Source organism: Manacus candei, unplaced genomic scaffold (genome assembly GCF_025592945.1).
Source record: "Manacus candei isolate 608988 ecotype Guabito, Panama unplaced genomic scaffold, ASM2559294v1 h1tg000321l, whole genome shotgun sequence".
Lineage (NCBI taxonomy): Eukaryota > Metazoa > Chordata > Aves > Passeriformes > Pipridae > Manacus > Manacus candei.
Genome location: NW_026138369.1, coordinates 5975 through 32307, shown reverse-complemented (window position 1 = coordinate 32307; position 26333 = coordinate 5975). Strand labels below are relative to the sequence as shown.

Below are 26333 nucleotides of genomic sequence, written 5' to 3'. Positions count from 1 at the left end.
TCCATGATTCCGTGATTCTGTGATTCCATCATTCTGTGATTCCCTGACTCTGTGATTCCATGATTCCAAGATTCTGTGGTCCCACGATTCTGTGATTCCATTATGCCCTGATTCTGTGATTCTCTGACTCCATTATTCCATGATTCCATGATTCCATGGTTCTGTGATTCTGTGACTCCATGATTCTGAGATTCCATGATTCTGTGATTCCATGACTCTGTGACTCCATGATTCTGAGATTCCATGATTCTGTGATTCCATGACTCTGTGACTCCATGATTCTGAGATTCCATGATTCTGTGATTCCATGACTCTGTGACTCCATGATTCTGAGATTCCATGATTCTGTGATTCCATGACTCTGTGACTCCATGATTCTGTAATTCCATGATTCTATGATTCCATGACTCTGTGATTCCATGATCCTGTGATTCCATGATTCTGAGATTCCATGAGACTGTGACTCCATGATTCTGAGATTCCATGATTTTATGATTCCATGACTCTGTGACTCCATGATTCTGTGATTCCATGATTCTATGATTCCATGGTTCTATGATTCCATGATTCTGAGATTCCATGATTTTATAATTCTATGATTCTATAACTCCATGATCCTATGATTCCATGATTTTATGATCCTGTGATTGCACAATTCTGTTGTTCTGTGATTCCATGATCATGATTCCGTGATTCTGTTATGCCATGATTCTGTGATTCCATGATTCTATGATCCAATGATCCTATAATTCCATGATTCCCTGATTCGATGAGCCTATAATTCCATGATTTTATGATTCTGTGATTCCATGATTCAGTGATCCTATAATTCCATGATCCTATGATTCCATGATTCTGTGATTCCATGACTTTATGATTCCATGACTCTGTAATTCCATGAGTCTATGATTCCATGAATCTATAATTCCACGATTCTATAATTCCACAATTCTGTAATTCCACAACCTTATGATTCCATGATTCTGATTCCATGTTTCCACAATCCTACAATTCCCTGATCCTAGGATTTTACGGTTCTATTATGCCCCGATCCTGTGATTCCCTGATTCTATCGCGCCATTCCCCTGCGATTCCAGGATCCCATCATTCCGTGACTCCGCGACTCCCCGATGCAGCCACCCCACGACCCCCCGCTCCTACAATTCCATAATTCCATGATCCCCCGACCCCCCGCTCCTACAATTCCATCATCCCCCGACCCCCCGCTCCTACAATTCCATCATCCCCCGACCCCCCGCTCCTACAATTCCATCATCCCCCGACCCCCCGCTCCTACAATTCCATCATCCCCCGACCCCCCGCTCCTACAATTCCATCATCCCCCGACCCCCCGCTCCCGCTCCCTCTCCCCGGCCCCTCCCGGCCCCCTCGGTCTCCATGGCAACACCCGGAAGCTCCCGCCCATCTCCCTGGCATCACCCGGAAGTTCCCCGCCCATCTCCATGGCAACGGCCGGAAGTGCCGGGCGGTCTCCCTGGTGACGCCGGAAGCGGCGGCGCGGGGCGGGCTCTGGCGGCAGTGACGCTGAGGGCGCCATGTCGGCCATGTCTGCGGGCGGCGGAGCGCAGCGGGACGCGGGGGCCGCGGGCGGGTGAGGCACGGCCGGGCGGGCTGGGGCGGCCCCGCCGCCGCCGCGGGAGCACCGCCTCACCCTCCTCTCCTCTTTTCCAGGCGCCGCAGCAAGTGGGACCAGCCCGGCCCGGCTCCCACCTTCCTGCTGCCCGGCACGGCGCCGCTGCCCGGGCGGCCGTTCGCCGGCGGGGGCGGCGATGGCGGCGCCGCCGTGGCCGGTTCCGAGGGCTCCGCGGCGCCCTCGGGAGCGCTGGATGCGGCCGCGGCCGTGGCGGCGAAGATCAACGCCATGCTGATGGCCAAGGGGAAGCTGAAGCCGGCGCCCAGCACGGCCGACAAGGTGGGGGGGCCGGGGGGGCCTCACGGGCGGGCTCCGGAGACCGTCGTTTGTCGGGAAACGGTGGAGTTGGGGGCGACAAAATCGCTCAGGAAACACGCTTTTAATTTTTAATTCAGCTGTGGGGTCAGGCCTTGTGAGGCTTTAGGAAGCCGCCTCTGGGGAGATAAAGTTTTTCCCCGGGATGACGGAATGTTGTGGGCTGGAAGCTGGAAGGGACCCCGCGAGGATCGTCCAGCCCCGCTCTTAGAGTGTTTTTCCTGGAGGGTTTTCCAAGTAGCAGAGCTGATGGAAAAGCCTGATTTGGGTTGGAAAAGGGCCTTAAAGCTCATCCAGTTCCATGGGCAGGGACACCTTCTGCTAGCCCAGGTTGCTCCAGGGTGGCCTCGGACACTTCCAGGGATCCAGGGGCAGCCACAGCTTCTCTGGGAATTCCATCCCAGCCCCTCCCCACCCTCACAGAGAGGAATTCCTTCCCAGTATCCCACCTGGCAGTTTAAAACCGTCCCCCCTTGCCCTGTATAAAAAGTCCCTCTCGTTCTGTTCTTTTTTTAAAGTCTCCTTTGGGCACTGGAAGTAAAATCTGGCACTTTGAGACCTCGAAAGCTTGGCAGGTGCTGCTGCCTCAAATCTTCCACCTCTTTTTGTCCCCAGCTCTGGTGACACCCCCTGCTGAGGGAACCACTTAAGCAAGGAATTAACCTGCATTTGGGATTGGCAGTTTTGCTGCACGTTGGTTTTATTATTTAATACAGTAAAAACATATATAATTATAACATGCATATGCTTTTATTGCACACGTTGCTGTTGGTAGGAAATGCTCAGTGATGGCATTTCCCAGAGTGATTAAACTCTGGTGACACTTCAGGTTGGGAGGGGGTGGAAATTAAGGAGCTGCAGATTAATGAATGTAGGGTTTTTTAATAAAAAAGTGGAAGGAGTGGAGCAGTTTAATGTCTGTACAATTTAATGTCTGTGCAGTGCACTGGAGTCCCTCCACAGCTGCCCGTGGCTCTTTTTTAAGTGCTGTACCTTCCTGTGATATTTGCTGAGTGGTTGGGGGTTACTGGAAGGTTCTCTTTTTTTTTTAAATAGGGTCTTGGTTGAAGTTTATAACCCCCCAAAATCCATTCCAGAGCATTTAGAAGGCTGTACTCACTCCACACGTTGAAAAAAAGCTCCCAGGTCTTTGTGGTAACCCCCAACTCCTCCTAAATCTGAGATTCTTTGCCTTTTTATTTCTTAGAATGTCGATACTGACACAAAATATTACGTTTTTAAAAAGGGGGGGAGTGTGGATGAGTTCAGCTCCTGAGCAGAAACTCTAAATTCTCCCTGTGTTTAAAGGCAGTTGAGATAAGAAGGAGCTGGAAACATGAACTTGGTGTTTCTTTAGTCTCAGGTCTCTGTCAGAGCTGCCAGTCCACGTGGGAGATGCCCTGGTTGCTGTTCAGCAGCTCCCCAGCTCAGTTCTACATCTGCCCCTCCCCTTCCAGAGCAGGAACATTAATCACTCTGTTAAAATGTGCTGAAGATAAAGTGTGTTTGTTCGGGCTCAGGGTTGTGAGGAGGCAGACTGAGCAGACACAGCGTTGTTTCTGTTCATATCTGTGAAGATTTTGGGGTCAGTGCCTGGAAAGGGGGAGCGAGGAGGACGTTGGGGAAGGGCCAAACGAGGAGGACCTTGGCCCTCCCGAGCCCTGGGGCCGGTCTGTTCCTGCCCCACGGCTTTCCAACCGCTGGGAATGTTCTCTGCTGAAGCTGCAGGCTCTGGGAAAAGGTCCAGCCGCCAGCAAGAGCAAGGATGACCTGGTGGTGGCCGAGGTGGAGATCAACGACGTGCCCCTCACCTGCAGGAACCTGCTGACCCGGGGCCAGACCCAGGACGAGGTAGGAGCGCCCCGGCAGCACCTCTGGGGCTGAAGTTACGTGACATCTTTACCTTCTGAGCCCATAAAATGAACTCAGAGTCAGGTTTGACCCGTGAGGTGGAAGGAACCTGCAGCAGGTTCCCCTCAGTCCTTCCGTTGTGTTTTCGGAGACGCTCGGTTTGTTCCCCAGGAGGTGGTTTGGTGAGCTCAGAGCTGCTCTCCCACCACTTCATTAAGAGCTTTGGGGTTTTTAATCACCAGCACAGGCTGAATTGTGGTGTTTGGTGGGTGCTCTGTCAGTGGTTGGTCTCTGACCCCGGGTCTCCATCTCCTTGCAGATCAGTCGCCTGAGCGGAGCCGCCGTGTCCACCCGGGGCAGGTTCATGACTGCAGAGGAGAAAGCAAAAGTGGGACCTGGGTTTGTAGCTCTTTTCTTTGGGGTTCTGATTTTTATTCTCCTTGGGAGGGGAATTGCTGAGGCTCCTGTTTGCTTTGTCCTCCACGAGCAGTTTTGCTCATCATTTGCCACAGTTCATCATTTGCCACAAATAATAATGTCACAATTCATAATTTGCCACAATTCATAATTTGCCACAAATAATAATGTCACAATTCATAATTTGCCACAATTCATAATTTGCCACAAATAATAATGTCACAATTCATAATTTGCCACAATTCATAATTTACCATAACTCATATTTTGTCATAATTCATCATTTACCACAAATAATGTCATAATTCATAACTTGCCACAATTTGTAATTTGCCATTTTTCATATTTTGCCACTTTTAATAATTTACCACAATTCATAATTTGCCACAATTCATATTTTTGCCACAAATAATAATTTGCCACAATTCATAATTTACCATAATTAATATTTTGTCATAATTAATCATTTGCCACAAATAGTGTCATAATTCATAATTTACCACAATTTGTAATTTGCCATTTTTCATATTTTGCCATTTTTCATATTTTGCCATTTTTCATAATTTGCCACTTTTAATAATTTACCACAATTCATAATTTGCCACAATTCATAATTTGCCACAATTCGTATTTTTACCACAATTCACATTTTTGCCACAATTAATAATTTACCACAATTCATAATTTGCCATAACTCATATTTTGTCATAATTCATCATTTGCCACAAATAATGTCATAATTCATAACTTACCACAAGTTGTAATTTACCATTTTTCATATTGTGCCATTTTTCATAATTTACCACTTTTAATAATTTGCCACAATTCATATTTTTGCCACAAATAATTTACCACAATTCATAATTTGCCACAATTCATAATTTGCCACAATTCATAATTTGCCACAATTCATATTTTTGCCACAAATAATAATTTGCCACAATTCATAATTTGCCACAATTCATGATTTGCCACAAATAATAATGTCACAATTCATATTTTTGCCCCAATTCACATTTTTGCCACAATTCATAATTTGCCACAATTCATAATTTGCCATAATTCATATTTTGTCATAATTCATCATTTGCCACAAATAATGTCATAATTCATAACTTACCACAAGTTGTAATTTGCCATTTTTCATATTTTTCCATTTTTCATAATTTACCACTTTTCATAAGTTGCCACAATTCATAATTTGCCTTTATTCATAATTTGCATTTTTTCATAGTTTTAGGCAATTCATAATTTACCATAATTCAAAATTTGCCATAATTCATGTTTTTCCCCAATTCTTGTTTTTCTACAATTCATAACTTTCCTCTCTTCATAACTTTCCATTTTTCATATTTTACCATAATCCATTATTTTCCACAGTTCATAATTTGCCATTATTCATATTTGCCATTTTTCATAATTTGCCATTTTTCACAATTTACCACAATTTCTAATTTGCCATTTTTTCATAATTTGTCATAATTCATAATTTCCCACTATTCTTGTTTTGCCACAGTTCATAATTTACCACTATTCATAACTTGCCATTTTTAATAATTTGCTTTTTTTTCATGATTTGTAATAATTAATATTTTGCCATAATTCATATTTTACCTTAATTAATAATTTGCCATAATTCATGATTTTTTACAATTCATGTTTTTCTACAATTCATAATTTACCTCTATTCCTAACTTCTGCATTTTTCATATTTTGCCATAATTCATTATTTTCATAATTCATTATTTTCCATAATTCATTATTTTCCACAGTTCATAATTTGTCATTATTCATGTTTTGCCATTTTTCCCATGTTGCCATTTTTCATAATTTGCCACTTTGCATAATTTGCCACATTTCCTAATTTGCCATTTTTTCATAATTTGCCAGAATTCATAATTTTCCATTATTCTTATTTTGCCACAGTTCATAATTTGCCACTATTCATAACTTGCCTTTTTCAATAATTGGCTTTTTTTCATATTTTGCCATAATTCATATTTTACCATAATTAATATTTTCCCATAATTCATATTTTGCCATAATTCATAATTTGCCTTAATTCATGTTTTTCCACATCTTTTTCTGCAATTCATAATTTACCTCGATTTTTACATTTTTTATATTTTCCTATAATTCATTATTTTTTATAATTAATTCTTTTCTACAATTCATGTTTTACCATCATTCATATTTTGATATTTTTCATATTTTACCATTTTTCTCAGTTTACCACCAGTCATTATTTGCCACAATTGACATTTTGCCACAATTCACAATTTTCCATCCTCCCTAATTCAACTTTTGTAATAATTTGCTATTTTTCACGATTTACCACCATTCCTGATTTGCCATTTTGCTGCTCCTGCCCACCCAACTTCTCCCCTTCCTGCCTCACACTTTGAAATCCCAACCACACCAACCACCACAGACAGATCCCACTGTTCTCAACTCCTTCCCAAATCCAAATTTCTCGCTGCTTTTAGCTCATTCACTTCTGTGCACCAAGAAATTCAAGTTTCTAGTGATATAACTTCAATAAAACATCCCATAAACATATTTTTTCAGTGTTTCCTGAGCGCTGTGATACTCCAGGGGCTTTCATTCCCTTATTTGAGTAGATCTTTGTGGCAGCCTTGCTGTAAAGTTAAATTAAACCCACAAACTGACCCCATTTTGTGTGTTTTCCGTGGGTTTAATGGGATTTTTGACGTTCCCTCCCCAGGGATCGTCCCTTGTATCTCCACGTGCAGGGGCAGACGCGGGAGCTGGTGGACAGTAAGTGCCAAACATTCCTGGTTTTTTTCCTGGTTTAGTTGGGATAAAGGGGCTGTGGGAGTGGCCTTGGTGAATATCTTGGGGTTAAACACTGGGAAGGTTTGCTCAGAAATTCCCAAGGTCCCTCCTGCTGCATCCGCAGGAAACCTTGGAGACACCCCGGGGAAGGGGGGGGGAGTGGGGGATCTCCTGGATAACACACCCAGATCCCCCTGGAGCAGGACAGAGGGACAGGAAGGGACCACGCTGGGTCACCAGGCAGGATCGTCCCCCTGGCATGTGGGATGTGTCCAGGGGGCTCTGGAATCATCTCCTTGGAGGCAACAATTCCCTGGGAATCCCGGGATGGGGCAGGTCAGGAGGGACCTCAGGGGGTCTCCTGGTCCCACCTCCCTGCTCAGAATCATCCCAGAGCACGTGGGATGTGTCCAGGGGGCTCTGGAATCATCTCCTTCCACCCCCTTCTCCAGCTCAGCTCTCCCTCAGACCAGGAGCTCCCTGCAGGAGCAGGAGGGATGGAGGCAACAATTCCCTGGGAATCCCAGGATGAGGCAGGTCGGGAGGGACCTCAGGGGGTCACCTGGTCCCAGCTCCCTGCTCAGAATCATCCCAGAGCACGTGGGATGTGTCCAGGTGGCTCTGGAATATCTGCAGGGAGGGACCCTGGGCACTGCCCAGGGAAGTTCTTCCTCGTGCCCAGGTGGAACTCCTGGGCATCAGTTTTGTGTCCTGTTTTTGGGCAGCCCCGAGCAGAGCCTGGTCCATCCCTGCAGGCACTGACAGGCCCTGGGGAGGTCCCCTCTGGGTGTCCCCTGGTCACAGAGATGCTCCAGCCCCTTCAGCATCCTCACAACCTCCCCTGGACCCGCTCCAGGAGCTCCACATCCCTCCTGTCCTGAGGGGAACTGGCCCCACACTCCAGCTGTGCCCCCCCAGGGCTGGGCAGAGGGGCAGGATCACTCCCTGACCTGCCGGGAATTCTCTTCCTGATGCCCCCCAGGACACACAACAGCTCGTTGAGACCCCCAGGGCCTTCCCTGCAGAGCTGCTCCCCAGCCTGTGCCGGTGCCTGGGGTTGTTCCTCCCCAACTGCAGGACCTAAAACGTTGGTGTTCGTCCTAAAACGTTGGTGTTCATCCTAAAACGTTGGTGTTCATCCTAAAACGTTGGTGTTCATCCTAAAACGTTGGTGTTTGTCCCATAACGTTGGTGTTTGTCCCATAACATTGGTGTTTGTCCTAAAACCTTAGGCCAGGCTTTGTAGGGTGGGAGTGGCCAGGGAACCCTGCTGTTCCATAGGAACAATCCCCAGTTGGAAGGGACTCTCAGGGATCATGGATTGCAGCCCCTGGCCCTGCCCAGACCCCAGCAGTCCCCCCTGACCCTGCCCAGACCCCAGCAGTCCCCCCTGGCCCTGGGGGTGTTGTCCCAACCCTCCTGGAGCCCTGGCAGCCCTGGGGCCGTGCCCGCTGCCCTGGGGAGCATTCCCAGGGTCTGCCCATCTGGGGGAAGTCCCCTTCCAGAGCTCCAGCTGCTCCCCCGGGATGGCTTGGTGCCATCCTTGGTGGTGCCATCCTTGGTGGTGCCATCCTGGGTGATCCCATCCCAGGTCACCCGTCTCAAGCCCTACAGGAAGATGAACCCCTGCTGCCTGTCCCCTTGTCCCAACAACCCTGTTGTGTCCCAGTTTGGGTTGAGCTGGAAAACGGGAACGATTTTCCTTTTGTGTCCCTCAGGAGCCGTGAACAGGATCAAGGAGATCATCACCAACGGGGTGGTGAAAGCAGCCACGGGCTCCAGCCCCACCTTCAACGGGGCCACGGTCACCGTGTACCACCAGCCAGCCCCCATCACCCCCCTGAGCCCGGCCGTGGGGCAGAAACCGCCCTTCCAGTCCGGGGTCAGTGCTGTGGGGTGGGAGTCAGGGAATGGCTCTGGGGATAGGGGTTGGGATTCATGGAATGGCTCTGGGGACAAGGGGTTGGGAGTCATGGAATGGCTCTGGGGACAAGGGTTTTGGGGTAGGATTCATGGAATGGCTCTGGGGACAGGGTTTGGGAGTCATGGAATGGCACCAGGGACAGGGTGGGAGTCATGGAATGGCACCGGGGACAAGGGTTGGGAGTCATGGAATGGCACCAGGGACAGGGTTTGGGAGTCATGGAATGGCTCTGGGGACAGGGGTTGGTGTGGGATTTATGGAATGACTCTGGGGACAGGGTTGGGGTGGGAGTCATGGAATGGCTCTGGGGACAGGATTTGGCTGTTCCACTGGGATGGGATTCATGGAATGGCTCTGGGGCCAAGGTTTGACTGTTCCAAAGTACACGTGTCATGTGCTGGAGGACTAAAGAGACTGAGTCTGGAGAGTGAGACTCAGGGGACAGTGGCCTCCTAAAAGCAAAGGGATGGTGAGAGCAGTCCTGCCCCAGAGCAGCCCAGGGCTCACTGTGCCATCTCACACTGCCCTCTCCTGTCACAGTCCTGTCCCCAGAGCAGCTCAGGGCTCCCTGTGCCATCTCACACTGAGCTCTTCTGTCACAGGGCTCCCTGTGCCATCTCACACTGACCCCTCCTGTCACAGCCCAGGGCTCCCTGTGCCACCTCACACTGACCTCTGCTGTCACAGCCCAGGGCTCCCTGTGCCATCTCACACTGACCTCTGCTGTCACAGTCCTGCCCCAGAGCAGCCCAGGGCTCCCTGTGCCATCTCACACTGCCCTCTCCTGTCACAGGGCTCCCTGTGCCATCTCACACTGACCTCTGCTGTCACAGGGCTCCCTGTGCCATCTCACACTGACCCCTCCTGTCACAGTCCAGGGCTCACTGTGCCATCTCACACCAACCTCTCCTGTCACAGCCCAGGGCTCTCTGTGCCATCTCACACTGACCTCTCCTGTCACAGGGCTCACTGTGCCACCTCACACCAAGCTCTCCTGTCAGCAGGCAGGAGACTTCTGCCCTGATTTCCCAATTCTGAGTGCAATAATCAGCTCTCCCCGCCCCTTTGCAGATGCACTACGTGCAGGACAAGCTGTTTGTGGGGCTGGAACACGCCGTGCCCACCTTCAACGTGAAGGAGAAGGTGGAGGGGCCGGGCTGCTCGTACCTGCAGCACATCCAGGTGGAGACGGGGGCCAAGGTGTTCCTGCGAGGGAAGGGCTCGGGGTGCATCGAGCCAGCCTCGGGCAGAGAGGCCTTTGAGCCCATGTACATCTACATCAGGTATGGCAGGGGCCCAGAAACCAGCCAGTGGGCCAGTTCTTGGGGGGATCACAGAATTACAGGATCAGCTGGGTTGGGAGAGCCCTCTGGGATCATCAAATCCAACCTTTGATCCAACCCTGCCGTGGTTCCCAGCCCGGGGCACTGATGCCACATCCAGTCTGGGCTTAAAGTCCAGCACCATCCACTCCCTCTCCATCCCCTGGGCCCATGTACATCTACATCAGGTATGGCAGGGGTCCAAAAACTACAATATCTCAGTTCCCAGGAGGGGATCACAGAATTTCAGGATCAGCTGGGTTGGAAAAGCCCTCTGGGATTACCAGATCCAACCTTTGATCCAACCCCACTGTGGTTCCCAGCCCGTGGCACTGATGCCACATCCAGTCTGGGCTTAAAATCCAACCCCACCCACTCCCTCTCCATCCCCTGGGCCCATGTACATCTGCATCAGGTATGGGAGGGGCCCAGAAACCAGCCAGTGGGCCAGTTCCTGGGGGGATCACAGAATTACAGGATCAGCTGGGTTGGGAGAGCCCTCTGGGATCATCAAATCCAACCTTTGATCCAACCCTGCCGTGGTTCCCAGCCCGTGGCACTGATGCCACATCCAGTCTGGGCTTAAAGTCCAGCACCATCCACTCCCTTTCCATCCCCTGGGCCCATGTACATCTGCATCAGGTATGGGAGGGGTCCAAAAACCAGCCAGTGGGCCAGTTCCTGGGGGGGATCACAGAATTTCAGGATCAGCTGGGTTGGGAGAGCCCTCTGGGATCACCAAATCAGATGATCCATCCCAGCCCGTGGCACTGATGCCACATCCAGTCTGGGCTTAAAGTCCAGCACCATCCACTCCCTCTCCATCCCCTGGGCCCATGTACATCTACATCAGGTATGGCAGGGGTCCAAAAACTACAATATCTCAGTTCCCAGGAGGGGATCACAGAATTACAGGATCAGCTGGGTTGGGAGAGCCCTCTGGGATCATCAAATCCAACCTTTGATCCAACCCTGCCGTGGTTCCCATCCCATGGCGCTGAGGCCACATCCAGTCTGGGCTTGAACACCTCCAGGGATGGAGAATCCACCCCCTCCCTGGGCAGCCCATTCCAATGTCAGGTCACTCTCTCTGGAAAGAATTCCTTCCTAATGTCCAACCTAAACCTCCCCTGGCACAGCTGGAGACCCTCCTGTCCTGCTGCTGGTTCCTGGGAGCAGAGCCCGACCCCCCCTCCTGTCAGGAGTTGTGCAGAGTGGGGAGGTCTCCCCTGAGCCTCCTCCTCTCCAGGCTGAGCCCCCCCAGCTCCCTCAGCCTCTCCTCACGGGAATTGTGCTCCAGCCCCTTCCCCAGCCTGGCTGCTCTTCCCTGGCCCTGCTCCAGCCCCTCCATGTCCTTCCTGAGCTGAGGGCCCCGAGCTGGACACGGCCCTCGAGGGGAGGCCTCCCAGGGGCACAATCCCTGCCCTGCTCCTGCTGCCCCCCTGATCCCGAGCCAGGCCAGGGTCCATCGGCCCTCTTGGCCCCCTGGGCACACTCTGGCTCCTGTTCAGCTCCCTGCCCATCCCAAATCCCAGCTCCCTTCCCACCCTGGCCCAGCCCGGGGGGCTGCCGGGGGTTGTTGTGCCCCTGGGCCTGGTTGAACCTCCTCCCGTTGGAATCAGCCCCTGGATCCAGCCTGTCCAGGTCCCTCTGCAGAGCCCTCCTGCCTTCCAGCAGATCCACCCCCCAGCCTGGTGTCCCCTGCACGTTTGTGATGGTTCACTCCATCCCCTCACCCCGATCATCAACAGAGACATTGAACAGGACTGGGCCCAACTGGGGGACACCCCCAGTGCCCAGATCCCCTCTGGATGCAGCTCCATCCCCTGGGGGATACCCCAGATCCCCCCTGGATGCAGCTCCATCCCCCTGGGGACCCCCCCAGTGCCCAAATCCACCTGGATGCAACTCCATCCCCCTGGGGACACCCCCAGTGCCCAGATCCCCCCTGGATGCAGCTCCATCCCCCTGGGGACACCCCCAGTGCCCAGATCCCCCCTGGATGCAGCTCCATCCCCCTGGGGACACCCCCAGTGCCCAAATCCACCTGGATGCAGCTCCATCCCCCTGGGGACACCCCCAGTGCCCAGATCCCCCCTGGATGCAGCTCCATCCCCCTGGGGACACCCCCAGTGCCCAGATCCCACCTGGATGCAGCTCCATCCCCCTGGGGGACACCCCAGATCCCCCCTGGAGGCAGCTCCATCCCCAGCACTCCCTGGCCCTCCAGCCAGTTCTTAACCCAGCAATGTGGTTTAATGTTGGGAAATCCTTAATTCCAACTCCCTTCATGCCAGTGAAGTTGATTGAACCTGATTTTCCTTTAATTGAGGTGTCTGTAAAGTGATAAAGAGTCAACCCTGGGGTGCCAGAGTAGAATTAGAGAATCCCAGACTGGTTTGGGTTGGAAGGGACCTTAAAGCTCATCCAGTTCCACCCCCTGCCAAGAGCAGGGACACCTTCCACCAGAACAGGTTTTCTTCTTGAAACCCTAATTCTTAGACCAGAGTTTCTCCCTAAGGGGATGAGTCTGACAGCAGGTTGCTGATGGAAGAGGGAGCTCCCAAATCTGACAGAGCTGTGCTGATGAGGTGTTTGTTTTTGTTTTGTCTGTCCTTTCAGCCACCCAAAGCCAGAGGGTTTGGCAGCTGCTAAAAAGCTGTGTGAGAACCTCTTGCAAACGGTGAGTAGCTCTTACAAACACCAGCTTTCAGAGCCTGGTGGAGCTTTGGGGGGTGATTTTTTAATGCTCTTTTTGATGTCTGTGTGTCTGACTTGCTCAGGGGTTTTCCCTTCCAAGAGCTGCTGCCTTAATTCTTGTACAGACAGTGAACATTTCTCAGGATGGAGCTGTAGTAGTGGAATTTTAGGGGGGGAAAGCTTCCTATATTGTCCAGAGCTGCACTGTCTGCTTCAGGAAAGAGGAAGTGATTGGTGTAACCAAAAAAAATCCTAAAAAATCTCTCACAAAATGAATTTTTCCCTTAAGCTTTTCCCACATGAATGCAAATGGAGTAAAACCCTGGGGGTTTCTGTTAATGTTCTGTTGATGTTGATAATTGAGTGTAGGCTACAAAGTTTCCTTTGACAAAAATACATGGAAGCTTCTGGGTTCTCTGAGTATCTTGTCTCTGCTGTAGCAATTTATTTGCCCTTCTCTTTTTTGACTTCTCTTAACCTGGGGAAGGTTATCCCATATTTTACAGGGATCTACCCCAGAGGGGCCAACAGGGGCTGTTCCCTGGGGTGTGGGTGGGTGGGTGTCCCTGTTTGGGTCATTGCTGTCCTTGTGCCTGGCGTGTTCTGTGGTCAGCAGGACACACTCCCAGGTTTGGGGGGGTTCATTTGGGAAATGATGTTTATTGTGTGCTCTCTGGGGATCCTCTGCAGGTTCACGCCGAGTACTCCCGCTTTGTGAACCAGATAACCACTGCAGTGCCCCTGGCAGGTAAATCCCAGCCCCAGCTCAGCTTCCAGGGCCCAGCCCCTTTTCCATTTGCTGTTTGTTGCCGTGGGATTTTGGTGCTGAAAAAATCTCCAGAGCAGTTAATTAGGGGGGAGATAAGAAAGGGTTTATTTGCCAAGGCTGAGATGTTACAGGACACGCCCAGGCCGTGCCTGAGAGGTCACATTTTATAACACCATCCATCCAATCCCAGATGTGCCCACCCTGTGGCCTTTCCTCTGATCCACCCCAGGTCTACCCCCTTAAAATGGGTCTGGGGTGCATTTTGGAACCCCTTATTCATCCCATTTTGTCTTCATCAGAGCACAAAGGGTCCATAGTTACCTAATTCTTGACAGTATTCTGTGGTTTAGGCCCTGATATGCTGTTCTGCCAACAATCTGGGCCTTGCCTTGACAAAAGACTAAACATTTCTATTGGATTCAGGAGTAGGATTGATATAGGGAGCACAGAATGGGGTAAGAGGGTTAAAGAATGTGTAAACAAGGGTGCTGGAGAGAAAGGGAAAGGGACAAAGGAGGGGGGGGTTGCTGCTTTTAAAATCTGCTTATAAAACTTATAAGGCTTACCAATATTAGAAAAATAAAATAAAACATTAGGGGCTTAAGGCATCAGCCTAAACATTTCTATTAGATTCAGGAGTAGGATTGATATGGGGAGCATAGAATGGGGTAAGAGGGTTAAGGAATGTGTAAGCAAGGGTGCTGGAGAGAAAGGGAAGGGGACAAGGGACAAAGGGGGGGGGGGGTTTGCTGCTTTTAAAATCTACTTATAAAACTTATAAGGTTTACCAGTATTAGAAAAATAAACATTAGGGGCTTAAGGCATCAGCCTAAACATTTCTATTAGATTCAGGAGTAGGATTGATATGGGGAGCATAGAATGGGGTAAGAGGGTTAAGGAATGTGTAAACAAGGGTGCTGGAGAGAAAGGGACAAGGGACAAGGGGCAAAGGAGGGGGGGTGTTGCTGCTTTTAAAATCTACTTATAAAACTTACAGGGGGGGGCTTAAGGCATCAGTTGAGCTGGCTGACTGATGTAATGACCCTCCTTTCTCTCCCCCCAGGCTTCACCCAGCCCGCCACCATCAGCAGTGTCCCGTCCCAGCCGTCCTACTACCCCTCCAACGGGTACCAGTCGGGGTACCCCGTGGTGCCCCCCCCCCAGCAGCCCGTCCAGCCGCCCTACGGGGTGCCAGGCCTGGTGCCCCCCGCCGTGCCCCTGGCCCCCGGCGTGCTGCCGGCGCTGCCCGCGGCCGTGCCGCCCGTGCCCACGCAGTACCCCATCCCCCAGGTCCAGCCTCCCGCCAGCACCGCACAGGTACTGCCCCGGGCACCCCCTGGGCTCTGGCACTCGGGCTTTGGGGTTACCCTGCCGGGGCTGCCTGCTGACAGCTCGGGGGTGGGGTGGGGGCTCGTTTTTGGGAGGGGTCAGCCCAGGCTGGAGGGCCCCTGCTGGATTCTGGCTGACTTCAGGCAAGGGAAGTGGGTTTTGAACCTGGGTTTGCTTTAGTGGAGGTGTCTCTGAAGGGATAAAGGTGCCAGGGGAGGATCAGAGGATCCCAGACTGGTCTGGGTTGGAAGGGATCTTAAAGCTCACCCAGTGCCAGGGACGAGAGTTTGGGTTGGGATGAGTCTGGGTTACAGGTTAGGAGGAGTTTGGGTTACAGGTTAGGATGAATCTGAGAGATTAGGATAAGTGAGTTAGAGATTGGGATGAATTTGAGTTACAGGTTAGGAGGAGTCAGAGATTGGGATGAGTTTGAGTTACAGGTTAGGAGGAGTTTGGGTTACAGGTTAGGATGAGTTTGAGTTAAGGTTAGGAAGAGTCTGAGTTACAGGTTAGGATGAGTTAGAGATTAGGAGGAGTTTGAGTTACAGATTAGGAGGAGTCTGAGTTACAGGTTAGGAGGAGTCTGAGTTAGGGATTAGAATGAGTTTGAGTTACAGGTTAGGGTGAGTGTGAGTTACAGATTAGGATGAGTCTGGGTTACAGGTTAGGATGAGTTTAAATTACAAGTTAGGATGAGTCTGAGTTACACATTAAGGAGGAGTCTGAGTTAGAGATTAGGATGAGTTTGGGTTACAGGTTAGGAGGAGTTTGAGTTACGATGAGTCTGAGAGATTAGCATGAATTAGAGATTAGGATGAGTTTGAGTTACAGATACAGCTGAGTTTGAGTTATGGGTTAGGATGAGTCTGAGTTAGAGATTAGGATGAGTTTTGAGTCAGAGATTAGGATGAATTTGAGTTACAGGTTAGGATGAGTCCAGGTTAGAGATTAGTATGAGTCTGAGTTACAGATTAGGAGGAGTTCGGGTTACAGGTTAGGAGGAGTCTGAGTTAGATTAGGATGAGTTTGAGTTACAGGTTAGGAGGAGTCAGAGATTAGGATGAGTCTGAGTTACAGGTTAGGAGTAGTCTGAGCTAGAGATTAGGATGAGTTTGAGTTATAGGTTAGGATGAGTTAGAGACTAGGATGAGTTTGAGTTACAGGTTAGGGTGAGTCAGAGATTAGGGTGAGTCTGAGTTACAGGTTAGGAGTAGTCTGAGCTAGAGACTAGGAGGAGTTTGAGTTACAGGTTAGGAGGAGTGTGAGTTAGAGACTAGGATGAGTTTGAGTTACAGGTTAGGAGGAGTTTGAGTTACAGGTTGGAATGAGCTAGAGACTAGGATGAGTGTGAGTTACAGGTTAGGAGGAGTCTGAGTTACAGGTGAGGATGAGTTTGAGGTGGGACCATTCTGCAGATGAAATATTTGATTTATCTCTAAGCTGTGACTTTTCTTTCACCTCCTTTTGCATTTCCCAAAGACAGGCTGGTTGTGTTCTGCCCCTCTGCATGAACCCCCACCGAGTGAAGGATTTCTGTGCCCTAATCTCCCCTTCTCCCTGTGTTTTGTCTCCACCTTGTGCACTCCAGAGCCCGCTGAGTGCTCCTTTCCTCCCTGCTGCCCCAGTAAAAACCAGCCTGCCAACTGGTGCTCAGCCCCAGGTGCAAACCCACCCCCAGGGCCAAAAGAGACGCTTCACCGAGGAGCTGCCCGACGAGAGGGAGTCGGGACTGCTGGGATACCAGGTGGAATAAAATCAGCCATTCTCTGCATTCCCCAGAGCCACAGCGGGGCTGGGCAGAGCTGGGGCTCAGCTGAGCCTCCCTGGCAGGGCCTGTGGCAGAGGGGGGGACCAGAACAGTCATCCCAGAACAGTCATCCCAGAACAGTCATCCCAGAACAGTCATCCCAGAACAGGGGGGGGACCAGAACAGTCATCCCAGAACAGGGGGGGGACCAGAACAGTCATCCCAGCACAGGGGGGACCAGAACAGTCATCCTAGAACAGGGGAACACCAGAACAGTCATCCCAGAACAGGGGGGACCAGAACAGTCATCCCAGAATGGGGGGGACCAGAACAGTCATCCCAGAATGGGGGGGACCAGAACAGTCATCCCAGAATGGGGGGGATCAGAACAGTCATCCCAGCACAGGGGGGACCAGAACAGTCATCCCAGAACAGGGGGGGACCAGAACAGTCATCCCAGAACAGGGGGGACCAGAACAGTCATCCCAGCACAGGGGGGGACCAGAACAGTCATCCCAAAATGGGGGGGACCAGAACAGTCATCCCAGAACAGGGGGGACCAGAACAGTCATCCCAGCACAGGGGGGGACCAGAACAGTCATCCCAGCACAGGGGGGATCAGAACAGTCATCCCAGCACAGGGGGGGACCAGAACAATCATCCCAGAACAGGGGGGATCAGAACAGTCATCCCAGAACAATCATCCCAGCACAGGGGGGGACCAGAACAGTCATCCCAGAACAGGGGGGATCAGAACAGTCATCCCAGAACAGGGGGGATCAGAACAGTCATCCCAGAACAGGGGGGACCAGAACAATCATCCCAAAACACACTTTTGGGGCCTCTGAGTGGATTCACTGCTCTCTAAGCTGGGCCTGAACTCATCCCAGCTGCTTTCCAGCCTCACCCAGACTGGAGCAGCCTGTTCAGCTCAGAGACCACAACAGTGTGGGACTTGTTTCAATGTAAAACCAGATTATTTGGGGGCTTAGTGGATTTTTTTCGTGGGTGTTTCAAGGAGTGGGAGGGGAAACGTGGCAATAACCCCCAGATTTTCCCACTTCCCTTCCTTGCAGGTTGCACTTGAGAGGATTTCAAGGAGCTTAGTTTTAAAGATTCATTTATTTGATTATTTTTTTTTTTTTTAGCTGGCAAATGTTAGATGACTTTAAGAAAACTTAACTTTGAGTTCTTCAGTATTTTTTTGATGGGAGGAAAAGGGATTTTTTTTTTCCCTGATGGTACAGCCCCTGCCTCAGGGGCTGTAATAATAAAATTAAGAATAAAATTAATAATAAAATTAAGAATAAAATTAAGAATAAAATTAAGAATAAAATCTTTGCCTGGAGGCAAGAAGGAGTTTTAGAGAAAACAGGCTGCCCAGCTCAGAATGAGCTGCCTGAGGAGGTCAATCCACGCAGGAAAACTCTGAGCTTTGCCCTCCTGCACTTTCTTAGGCAGGAAAGGTGTTTGTGGTGGTTGTAGTGGTTCCTCCCCGTGCTGTGAGGAGTTGGGTTGTTCCTGGCAGTGGCAGTGAGGAGCTGGAGCTCGTGTTGTAGAGGTAGCTTTGCTAATGCCGTGTGTTTTTCTGCTCATAGCATGGACCCATTCATATGACTAATTTAGGTACAGGCTTCTCCAGTGCGAGCGAACTCGAGGGAGCCGGGGCCAAGGCAGCAAGTTCCTCAGGAAAGGAGAGAGAGAGGGACAGGTGAGTGGGGGAAAAAAGGGCCCAGGGCTTCTGCTTCTCGTGGGAAGCAAATTTCGTGTGACTCGAGGCTTGTTTCGTCGTAGGCAGGTTTTTTGTATTTTTTTTAATGTGATTTTTTTGTATTTTTCGGTGATTTTTTTGTGTATTTTTAATGTGATTTTTCGTATTTTTAATGTGATTTTTTGGTATATTTTTAATATGATTTTTTGTATTTTTAATGTGGGGTTTTTTTGTATTTTTAACATGTTTTTTTGGTATATTTTGAATGTGGTTTTTTATATTTTTAATGTAATTTTTTGTGGTTTTAGTGTTATCTTTGTATTTTTTAATGTGGTTTTTTGTATTTTTAATGTGATTTTTTGTATTTTTTTAATGTGATTTTTTGTATTTTTTAATGTGATTTTTTGTGGTTTTAATGTGATTTTTTCTATTTTTTTGTGATTTTTTGTATTTTTTTAATGTGATTTTTTGTATTTTTTTATGTGATTTTTTGTATTTTTTAATGTGATTTTTTGTGGTTTTAATGTGATTTTTTGTATATTTTTAATGTGATATTTTTGTAATTTTTAATGTGATTTTTTGTATATTTTTAACGTGATATTTTTGTAATTTTTAATGTGATTTTTTGTATATTTTTACTGAGATTTTTTAAAATATTTTTAATGTGACTTTTCGTATTTTTAATTTTTTTTTTTGTATTTTCGGTATACTTTTAATGTGATTTTTCATATTTTTAATGTGTTTTTTTGTATTTTAATGTGTTTTTTATATTTTTAATGTGATTTTTAATATTTTTAATTTAACACGATTTTTGGTATATTTTTTAATGGAATTTTTTGCATTTTTAAGGTAATTATTTTATTTTTAACTCTATATTCAGTATATTTTCTTAAGGTAATTGTTTGTATTTTTTAACACGATTTTCAGTATATTTTTTTAATGGAATTTTGTGCGTTTTTAAGGTAATTTTTTGTATTTTTAATGCGATTTTTGGTATTTTTTTAAGGTAATTTTTTGTATTTTTAACACGATTTATAGTATATTTTCTTAAAGTAATTTTTTGTATTTTTAATGTGATTTTTGGTATATTTTTTTAATGGAATTTTTTGCATTTTTAAGGTAACTTTTTGTATTTTTAACACAATTTTTTGTATTTTTAACACAATTTTTTGTATATTTTTTGAATGGAATTTTTTGTATTTTTAACGCGATTTTTGGTATATTTTGGTAATTTTTTATATTTTTAACACGATTTTCAGTATATTTTTAATGGAATTTTTTGCGTTTTTTAAGGTAATTTTTTGTATTTTTAACACAATTCTTGGTATATTTTTTAATGCAATTTTTTGTATTTTTCGAGGTGATTTTTTTGCATTTTTGGGGGGGGTTAATTACTTTTAATCAGCTTTCATTAGTTCTGCTCCCAGCACAGCCCCTGTTCCCAGTCCAACTCCGAGTCAGGAATTTGGGATTCATCGCCTTTGCCTCTTGTCCTGCTGTAAAACCCAGGAATGCCGAGGCTTTTCCTTGTCAAACCCAGGAATTCCAAGGTTTTTCCTTGTCAAACCCAGGAATGCCGAGGCTTTTCCTTGTCAAACTCAGGAATATCAAGGCTTTTCCTTGTCAAACCCAGGAATATGAAAGTTTTTCCTTGTCAAACCCAGGAATATGAAAGTTTTTCCTTGTAAAACCCAGGAATATCCAGGTTTTTCCTTGTAAAATCCAGGAATATCCAGGTTTTTCCTTGTCAAACCCAGGAATTCCAAGGTTTTTCCTTGTCAAACTCAGGAATTCCAAGGTTTTTCCTTGTCAAACGCAGGAATTCCAAGGTTTTTCCTTGTCAAACCCAGGAATATGAAAGCTTTTCCTTGTAAAACCCAGGAATATCCAGGTTTTTCCTTGTCAAACCCAGGAATATCCAGGTTTTTCCTTGTCAAACCCAAGAATATCAAGGTTTTTCCTTGTCAAACCCAGGAATTCCAAGGTTTTTCCTTGTCAAACTCAGGAATATCAAGGATTTTCCTTGTCAAACCCAGGAATTCCAAGGTTTTCCCTTGTCAAACCCAGGAATTCCAAGGATTTTCCTTGTCAAACCCAGGAATATCCAGGTTTTTCCTTGTCAAACCCAGGAATTCCAAGGTTTTTCCTTATAAACCCCAGAATTCCAAGGTTTTTCCCTTATAAACCCCAGAATTCCAAGGTTTTCCCTTATAAACCCCAGAATTCCAAGGTTTTTCCTTATAAACCCCAGAATTCCAAGGTTTTCCCTGTAAACCCCAGGAATTCCAAGGTTTTCCCTGTAAACCCCAGGAATTCCAAGGTTTTTCCCTTATAAACCCCAGGAATTCCAAGGTTTTTCCCTTATAAACCCCAGGAATTCCAAGGTTTTCCCTTATAAACCCCAGAATTCCAAGTTTTCCCTTGTCAAACCCCAGAATTCCAAGGTTTTCCCTTGTAAATCCCAGGAATTCCAAGGTTTTTCCTTGTCAAACCCAGGAATTCCAAGGATTTTCCTTGTCAAACCCAGGAATTCCAAGGTTTTCCCTTGTAAATCCCAGGAATTCCAAGGTTTTTCCTTGTCAAACCCAGGAATATGAAAGTTTTTCCTCGTCAAACCCAGGAATTCCAAGGTTTTTCCTTGTCAAACCCCAGAATTCCAAGGTTTTTCCTTGTCAAACTCAGGAATATCAAGGCTTTTCCTTGTCAAACCCAGGAATATGAAAGTTTTTCCTTGTCAAACCCAGGAATTCCAAGGTTTTTCCTTGTCAAACCCAGGAATTCCAAGGATTTTCCTTATAAAACCCAGGAATATGGAGGTTTTTCCTTGTAGATCCCAGGAATATGGAGGTTTTCCCTTGTCAAACCCAGGAATTCCAAGGTTTTCCCTTGTCAAACCCAGGAATTCCAAGGTTTTCCCTGTAAACCCCAGAATTCCAAGGTTTTCCCTGTAAACCCCAGAATTCCAAGGTTTTTCCTTATAAACCCCAGAATTCCAAGGTTTTCCCTTACAAACCCCAGAATTCCAAGGTTTTCCCTGTAAACCCCAGAATTCCAAGGTTTTCCCTTACAAACCCCAGAATTCCAAGGTTTTCCCTTATAAACCCCAGAATTCCAAGGTTTTCCCTGTAAACCCCAGAATTCCAAGGTTTTCCCTGTAAACCCCAGAATTCCAAGGATTTTCCTGGTTTCCCTTGCTCCCCCAGGCAGTTGATGCCTCCGCCGGCGTTTCCCGTGGGGCTGAAATCGGAGCCTGAGGAGAGAAAAGGTGCGGGGGCTGTGCCCGGCAGCCACGGTGAGTGTCACCCAGCCCTTCTGCCCTTCTCTTCTTTCTTCAATGGGATTAGTTGGGGATTTTTAAATTCATTTTTTGGTATTTTAATGCGATTTTTTTGGCATTTTTAAGGCGATTTTTTGGTATTTTAATGCGATTTTTTTGGCATTTTTAATGGGATTTTTTCGGTATTTTTATCGTGATTTTTTGGTATCTTTAATGCGATTTTTTTTCTATATTTTTAAGGCACTTTTTGGATTTTTAATGCATTTTTTTGTATTTTAATGTGATTTTTTTTTTGTATTTTAATGCGATTTTTTAGTATTTTTTAGGCGATTTTTTGTATTTTAATGTGTTTTTTTGTATTTTTAATGCGATTTTTTGGGTATTTTTATCATGGTTTTTTTGTATTTTTAATGAGATTTTTTTTGTATTTTTAATGAGATTTTTTTTGTATTTTTAATGAGATTTTTTTTGTATTTTAATGTGATTTTTTTGGTATTTCAATGTGATTTTTTTTGTATTTTAATGTGATTTTTTTTTGTATTTTAATGCGATTTTTTGGTAATTTTAATGCGTTTTTTTGGTATTTTTATGGTGATTTTTTTGTATTTTTAGGGCAATTTTTTTCATATTTTAATGTGATTTTTTTCATATTTTAATGCGATTTTTTAGTATTTTAATGCGATTTTTTTGGTATTTTTAATGCCATTTTTTTTCATTTTAATGAGATTTTTCTGTATTTTTTTAGCTGATTTTTTGTCTTTTTTCATGTGATTTTTGTATTTTTAATGCGATTTTTTGGGTAGTTTTTTTAATGTGATTCTTTTGTATTTTTAATGCGATTTTCTGGTATTTTTAATGAGATGGTTTTGTATTTTTTTTAAGCTGATTTTTTGTCTTTTTTCTTAATGTGATTTTTGTGTTTTTATGTGATTTTTTTCGTGGTTTTTTAATGTGATTTTTTTTGTATTTTTATGTGTTTTTTGTGGGTTTTTGATGCAATTTTTTGTATTTCTTGTATGATTTTTTGGTATTTTTATATGGTTTTTTGTATTTGTAATGGGATTATTTTATATTTTAATGTGATTTTTTGTATTTTTTGTGATTTTATTGTCTTTTTTTAAGCTGATTTTTTTGTCTTTTTTAAATGGGATTTTTTGTATTTTTATGCGATTTTTAAAGGTGACTTTTTAATCTTTTTTAAGCTGATTTTTTTGTCTTTTTTAATGTAATTTTTTTCTCTTTTTTAACGTGATTTTTTGCCTTTTTAACGTGATTTTTTTGTATTTTTACACAATTTTTTTAAGGTAATTTTATGTATTTCCAACGTGATTTTTTTGCATTTATGCAATTTTTTATTTTTTTTTCAGCTGATTTTAATCTTTTTTCAAACAGGATTTTTTTCTACCTTTACATGATTTTTTCCATTTTTCAGCCACTTTTTTCTCTTTTTATAAACAGGATTTTTTTCTACCTTTATGTGATTTTTTTCCCATTTCTAAGCCAATTTTTTGTCTTTTTTTAAACGTGATTTTTTCCATTTTTAAGCCGATTTTTTCTCTTTTTTTAACCGGGATTTTTTCCTACCTTTACATGACTTTTTCTCTTTTTTTTAAACAGTATTTTTTTCTACCTTTCCATGATTTTTTCCCATGATTTTTTTCCATTTGTCAGCCGATTTTTTTCTCTTTTTTTAATCAGAATTTTTTGTATTTTCACGCGACTTTTTCCATTTTTAAGCCGATTTTTTTCCATTTTTAACCCAATTTTTTCCATTTTCAACCCGATTTTTTCCCATTTTCAACCCGATTTTTTTCCATTTTCAACCCGATTTTTTCCCATTTTCAACCCGATTTTTTGCCTTTTTTTAACCACTGTTTTTCCCATTTTCACGCGACTTTTTGGTGGTTTTTAAGCTGATTTTCCCACGACTTCCTTCTCCGTTTTAAGCTGATTTTTTAACATTTTCCCACGACATTTTAAGGTGCTTTTCTGCCTTTCCTCCGCCGTGCGGGCGCTCCCAGCTCCCCCCTTCGATCCCACCTCCCACTTTTCCTTGGGAATTGCTCTCTCGGGTGCCTGGCCCTGCCCCTGTGCTAACTTTGCCTTTTCTGTGTGTCTCTGTCTCGTTTCTCTCTCTCTTCCATGGCCCCGCCGGATCCTCGCCCGCTCCCGCTCCCGCGGCCTCCCTGGACCTCCGCTGGCCTCGTCACCTCCGCCGGTGTCCAACTAACAATTGACAATTAACATCTTCTCTTGATTATTTTTTAATCACCGTCACCGTCATTAATAACTCGTTTCGGGGCGTTTTTATCTCTTTGTCCTTGGTGTTTATTTTATATTTTTAATTTTATTTTCTCGGGGGGGATTTGGGGGCGGTCGGGGGTTGTTTTTTGTTGGTTTTTTTTTCTTTTTTTTTTTCTTTTGTTTTTTTTTTTCCTTTTCTCCCCCCTCCTCTGTAGATCCTCAAGCCAAGAAGCTGAAGGCTGGCGAGAAGGGCTTTGGGCTGGTGGCCTACGCCGGGGACTCGTCGGACGAGGAGGAGGAACACGGCGCCCACAAAACCGCAAGTACCTTTTCCCAGGGCTGGAGTTTGGGGTACCAATACCCCTCCTCCCAACAGAGAGCCAAACAACAGATGCCCTTCTGGATGGCTCCCTAAACCTGCACAACAATTTTGGGGTTTTTTGGGGTTTTTTTTTGGCATCCTCTGGTGGTTTTTTTTCCCCCCTCCTAGCAATAATTGCATGGATATCCCAGAACGAACTGGGCAAAAAAACCAAAACAACAAAAAGACACCTGGTTTTTACGTTTGCAGAAGCCAATTTTCTTCTTCTTCTTCTTCTTCTTCTTCCCCTCCCAACCTCGGAAGGGCTCCGTTGTTTTTAAAAAGATCCTTATTTTGGCAGCGTTTGTCAATTTAAAAGAGAAGATTTGGAGCGGTGCCCTCCCTTATTGACACGAGGGAGAAGCAAAGAGGAGCCAGGGTTGGGCCAACAGGCCCCAATTTTTCCAAGGTTTTTCCAAGAGAACTCCAAGGGAAGAGCCAGTGGTGCCACTGCCTTCACTCCACCCCCGGTGTTGGCATTTTACTCCTCCTGCCCCAGCTGCAAGTTTGGACTCTTCACCAGAGGGGAGGAACATCCAGGAGTTGTGGAAAAACTGAAAACTCTGATTTTTACTTCAGAAGTCTCCTGTAACTCGGCACTGCTGGTTGTTTTTCCTTGGAAAAGTGGTTTTCCTGCCCCCCAGCCCTCGCTCGGGGAGCGCTCAGGTGTTTGGAGGGGTCCGTGTTGCCCCAGCTGGACTTGGCACTGCAGCTCCGGGACTGAATCTCCTGCAGCCACCCTGGAACTCCCCCCAGGATTCCAGCAGAATTCCAGCAGAATTCCAGAGGGTTCCAGCGAGGGGTTTCCCACAGGCAGCACTTGGGGGGCAGCACTTGGGTGCAGCAGCTCCTGGGAGCTGGGAATGAGCTGTTGGATTGGGCACGGACACAAAACTGCCCCGGGGTGTTCTCTGCCGGGGGGGGGCAAACACAGCTCGGGGGGACACTGGGACTGCTCCCAGTGACACTGGGACTGCTCTGGGTGACACTGGGACTGCTCTGGGGGACACTGGGACTGCTCCCAGTGACACTGGGACTGCTCTGGGGGACACTGGGACTGCTCCCAGTGACACTGGGACTGCTCTGGGGGACACTGGGACTGCTCCCAGTGACACTGGGACTGCTCTGGGGGACACTGGGACTGCTCCCAGTGACACTGGGACTGCTCTGGGGGACACTGGGACTGCTCCAGAGCTCCCAGTGACACTGGGACTGCTCCGGGTGACACTGGGACTGCTCCAGAGCTCCCAGTGACACTGGGACTGCTGGGGGGGACACTGGGACTGCTCCAGAGCTCCCAGTGACACTGGGACTGCTCCAGAATTCTGAGTGACGCTCCCAGTGACACTGGGGCTGCTCCAGAACTCCCAGTGACACTGGGACTGCTCTGGGTGACAGTGGGACTGCTCCAGAGCTCCCAGTGATGCTCCCAGTGACACTGGGACTGCTCCAGAGCTCCGGGTGACGTTCCCAGTGACACTGGGACTGCTCCAGAACTCCCAGTGACACTGGGACTGCTCCGGGTGACACTGGGACTGCTCCAGAACTCCCAATAACACTCCCAGTAACACTAGGACTGCTCCAGAGCTCTGGGTGACGTTCCCAGTGACAGTGGGACTGCTCCAGAACTCGGGGTGATGTTCCCAGTGACACTGGGACTGCTCTGGGTGGCACTGGGACTGCTCCAGAGCTCTGGGTGACGCTCCCAGTGACACTGGGACTGCTCCAGAACTCCAGGGGATGCTCCCAGTGACACTGGGACTGCTCCAGAACTCCCAATAACACTCCCAGTAACACTAGGACTGCTCCAGAACTCGGGGTGATGTTCCCAGTAACACTGGGACTGCTCCAGAGCTCCAGGTGACGTTCCCAGTGGCACTGGGGCTGCTCTGGGTGACACTGGGACTGCTCCAGAC

The 26333-nt window shown here is 46.9% G+C and overlaps 1 protein-coding gene, 3 long non-coding RNA genes and 1 other non-coding gene across 5 annotated transcripts; 4 read left to right on the top strand and 1 right to left on the bottom strand.

Moving 5' to 3' along the window:
• Positions 1–1523: 1523 nt before the first annotated feature.
• On the top strand, positions 1524–26333 carry KHDC4 (KH domain containing 4, pre-mRNA splicing factor). The gene is made up of 16 exons (XM_051775636.1): positions 1524–1612; positions 1693–1933; positions 3692–3820; positions 4140–4219; positions 6963–7015; positions 8752–8915; positions 10029–10240; positions 12902–12962; positions 13670–13727; positions 14812–15065; positions 16666–16821; positions 18423–18535; positions 21739–21827; positions 24272–25638; positions 25780–25940; positions 26003–26333. Exons 1-14 carry the CDS (start codon positions 1557–1559, stop codon positions 24469–24471), a joined length of 1866 nt encoding a protein of 621 aa, XP_051631596.1. The 5' UTR covers positions 1524–1556; the 3' UTR covers positions 24472–25638; positions 25780–25940; positions 26003–26333.
• LOC127465142 (uncharacterized) lies at positions 9060–9339 on the top strand. Its single transcript, XR_007901884.1, has 3 exons — positions 9060–9100; positions 9132–9164; positions 9235–9339. It is a non-coding gene; the product is annotated as an uncharacterized LOC127465142 (long non-coding RNA).
• LOC127465146 (small Cajal body-specific RNA 4) lies at positions 9354–9481 on the top strand. The gene has a single exon (XR_007901885.1). It is a non-coding gene; the product is annotated as a small Cajal body-specific RNA 4 (non-coding RNA).
• Positions 11212–12483, bottom strand: LOC127465141 (uncharacterized). Its single transcript, XR_007901883.1, has 3 exons — positions 12327–12483; positions 12178–12277; positions 11212–12086 (listed from the first exon to the last, which is right to left on the bottom strand). It is a non-coding gene; the product is annotated as an uncharacterized LOC127465141 (long non-coding RNA).
• LOC127465140 (uncharacterized) lies at positions 15156–16052 on the top strand. Its single transcript, XR_007901882.1, has 3 exons — positions 15156–15391; positions 15478–15572; positions 15799–16052. It is a non-coding gene; the product is annotated as an uncharacterized LOC127465140 (long non-coding RNA).

What these genes read in the sequence shown, in the direction of transcription:
- KHDC4 (XM_051775636.1), top strand. Translation starts at nt 1,557, where the DNA reads ATGTCGGCCATGTCTGCGGGCGGCGGAGCGCAGCGGGACGCGGGGGCC. An exon ending in CGCCCAGCACGGCCGACAAG is followed by an intron (nt 1,934 to 3,691) that starts GTGGGGGGGCCG and finishes TCTCTGCTGAAG; the next exon opens with CTGCAGGCTCTGGGAAAAGG. An exon ending in AAGGAGAGAGAGAGGGACAG is followed by an intron (nt 18,536 to 21,738) that starts GTGAGTGGGGGA and finishes TTGCTCCCCCAG; the next exon opens with GCAGTTGATGCCTCCGCCGG.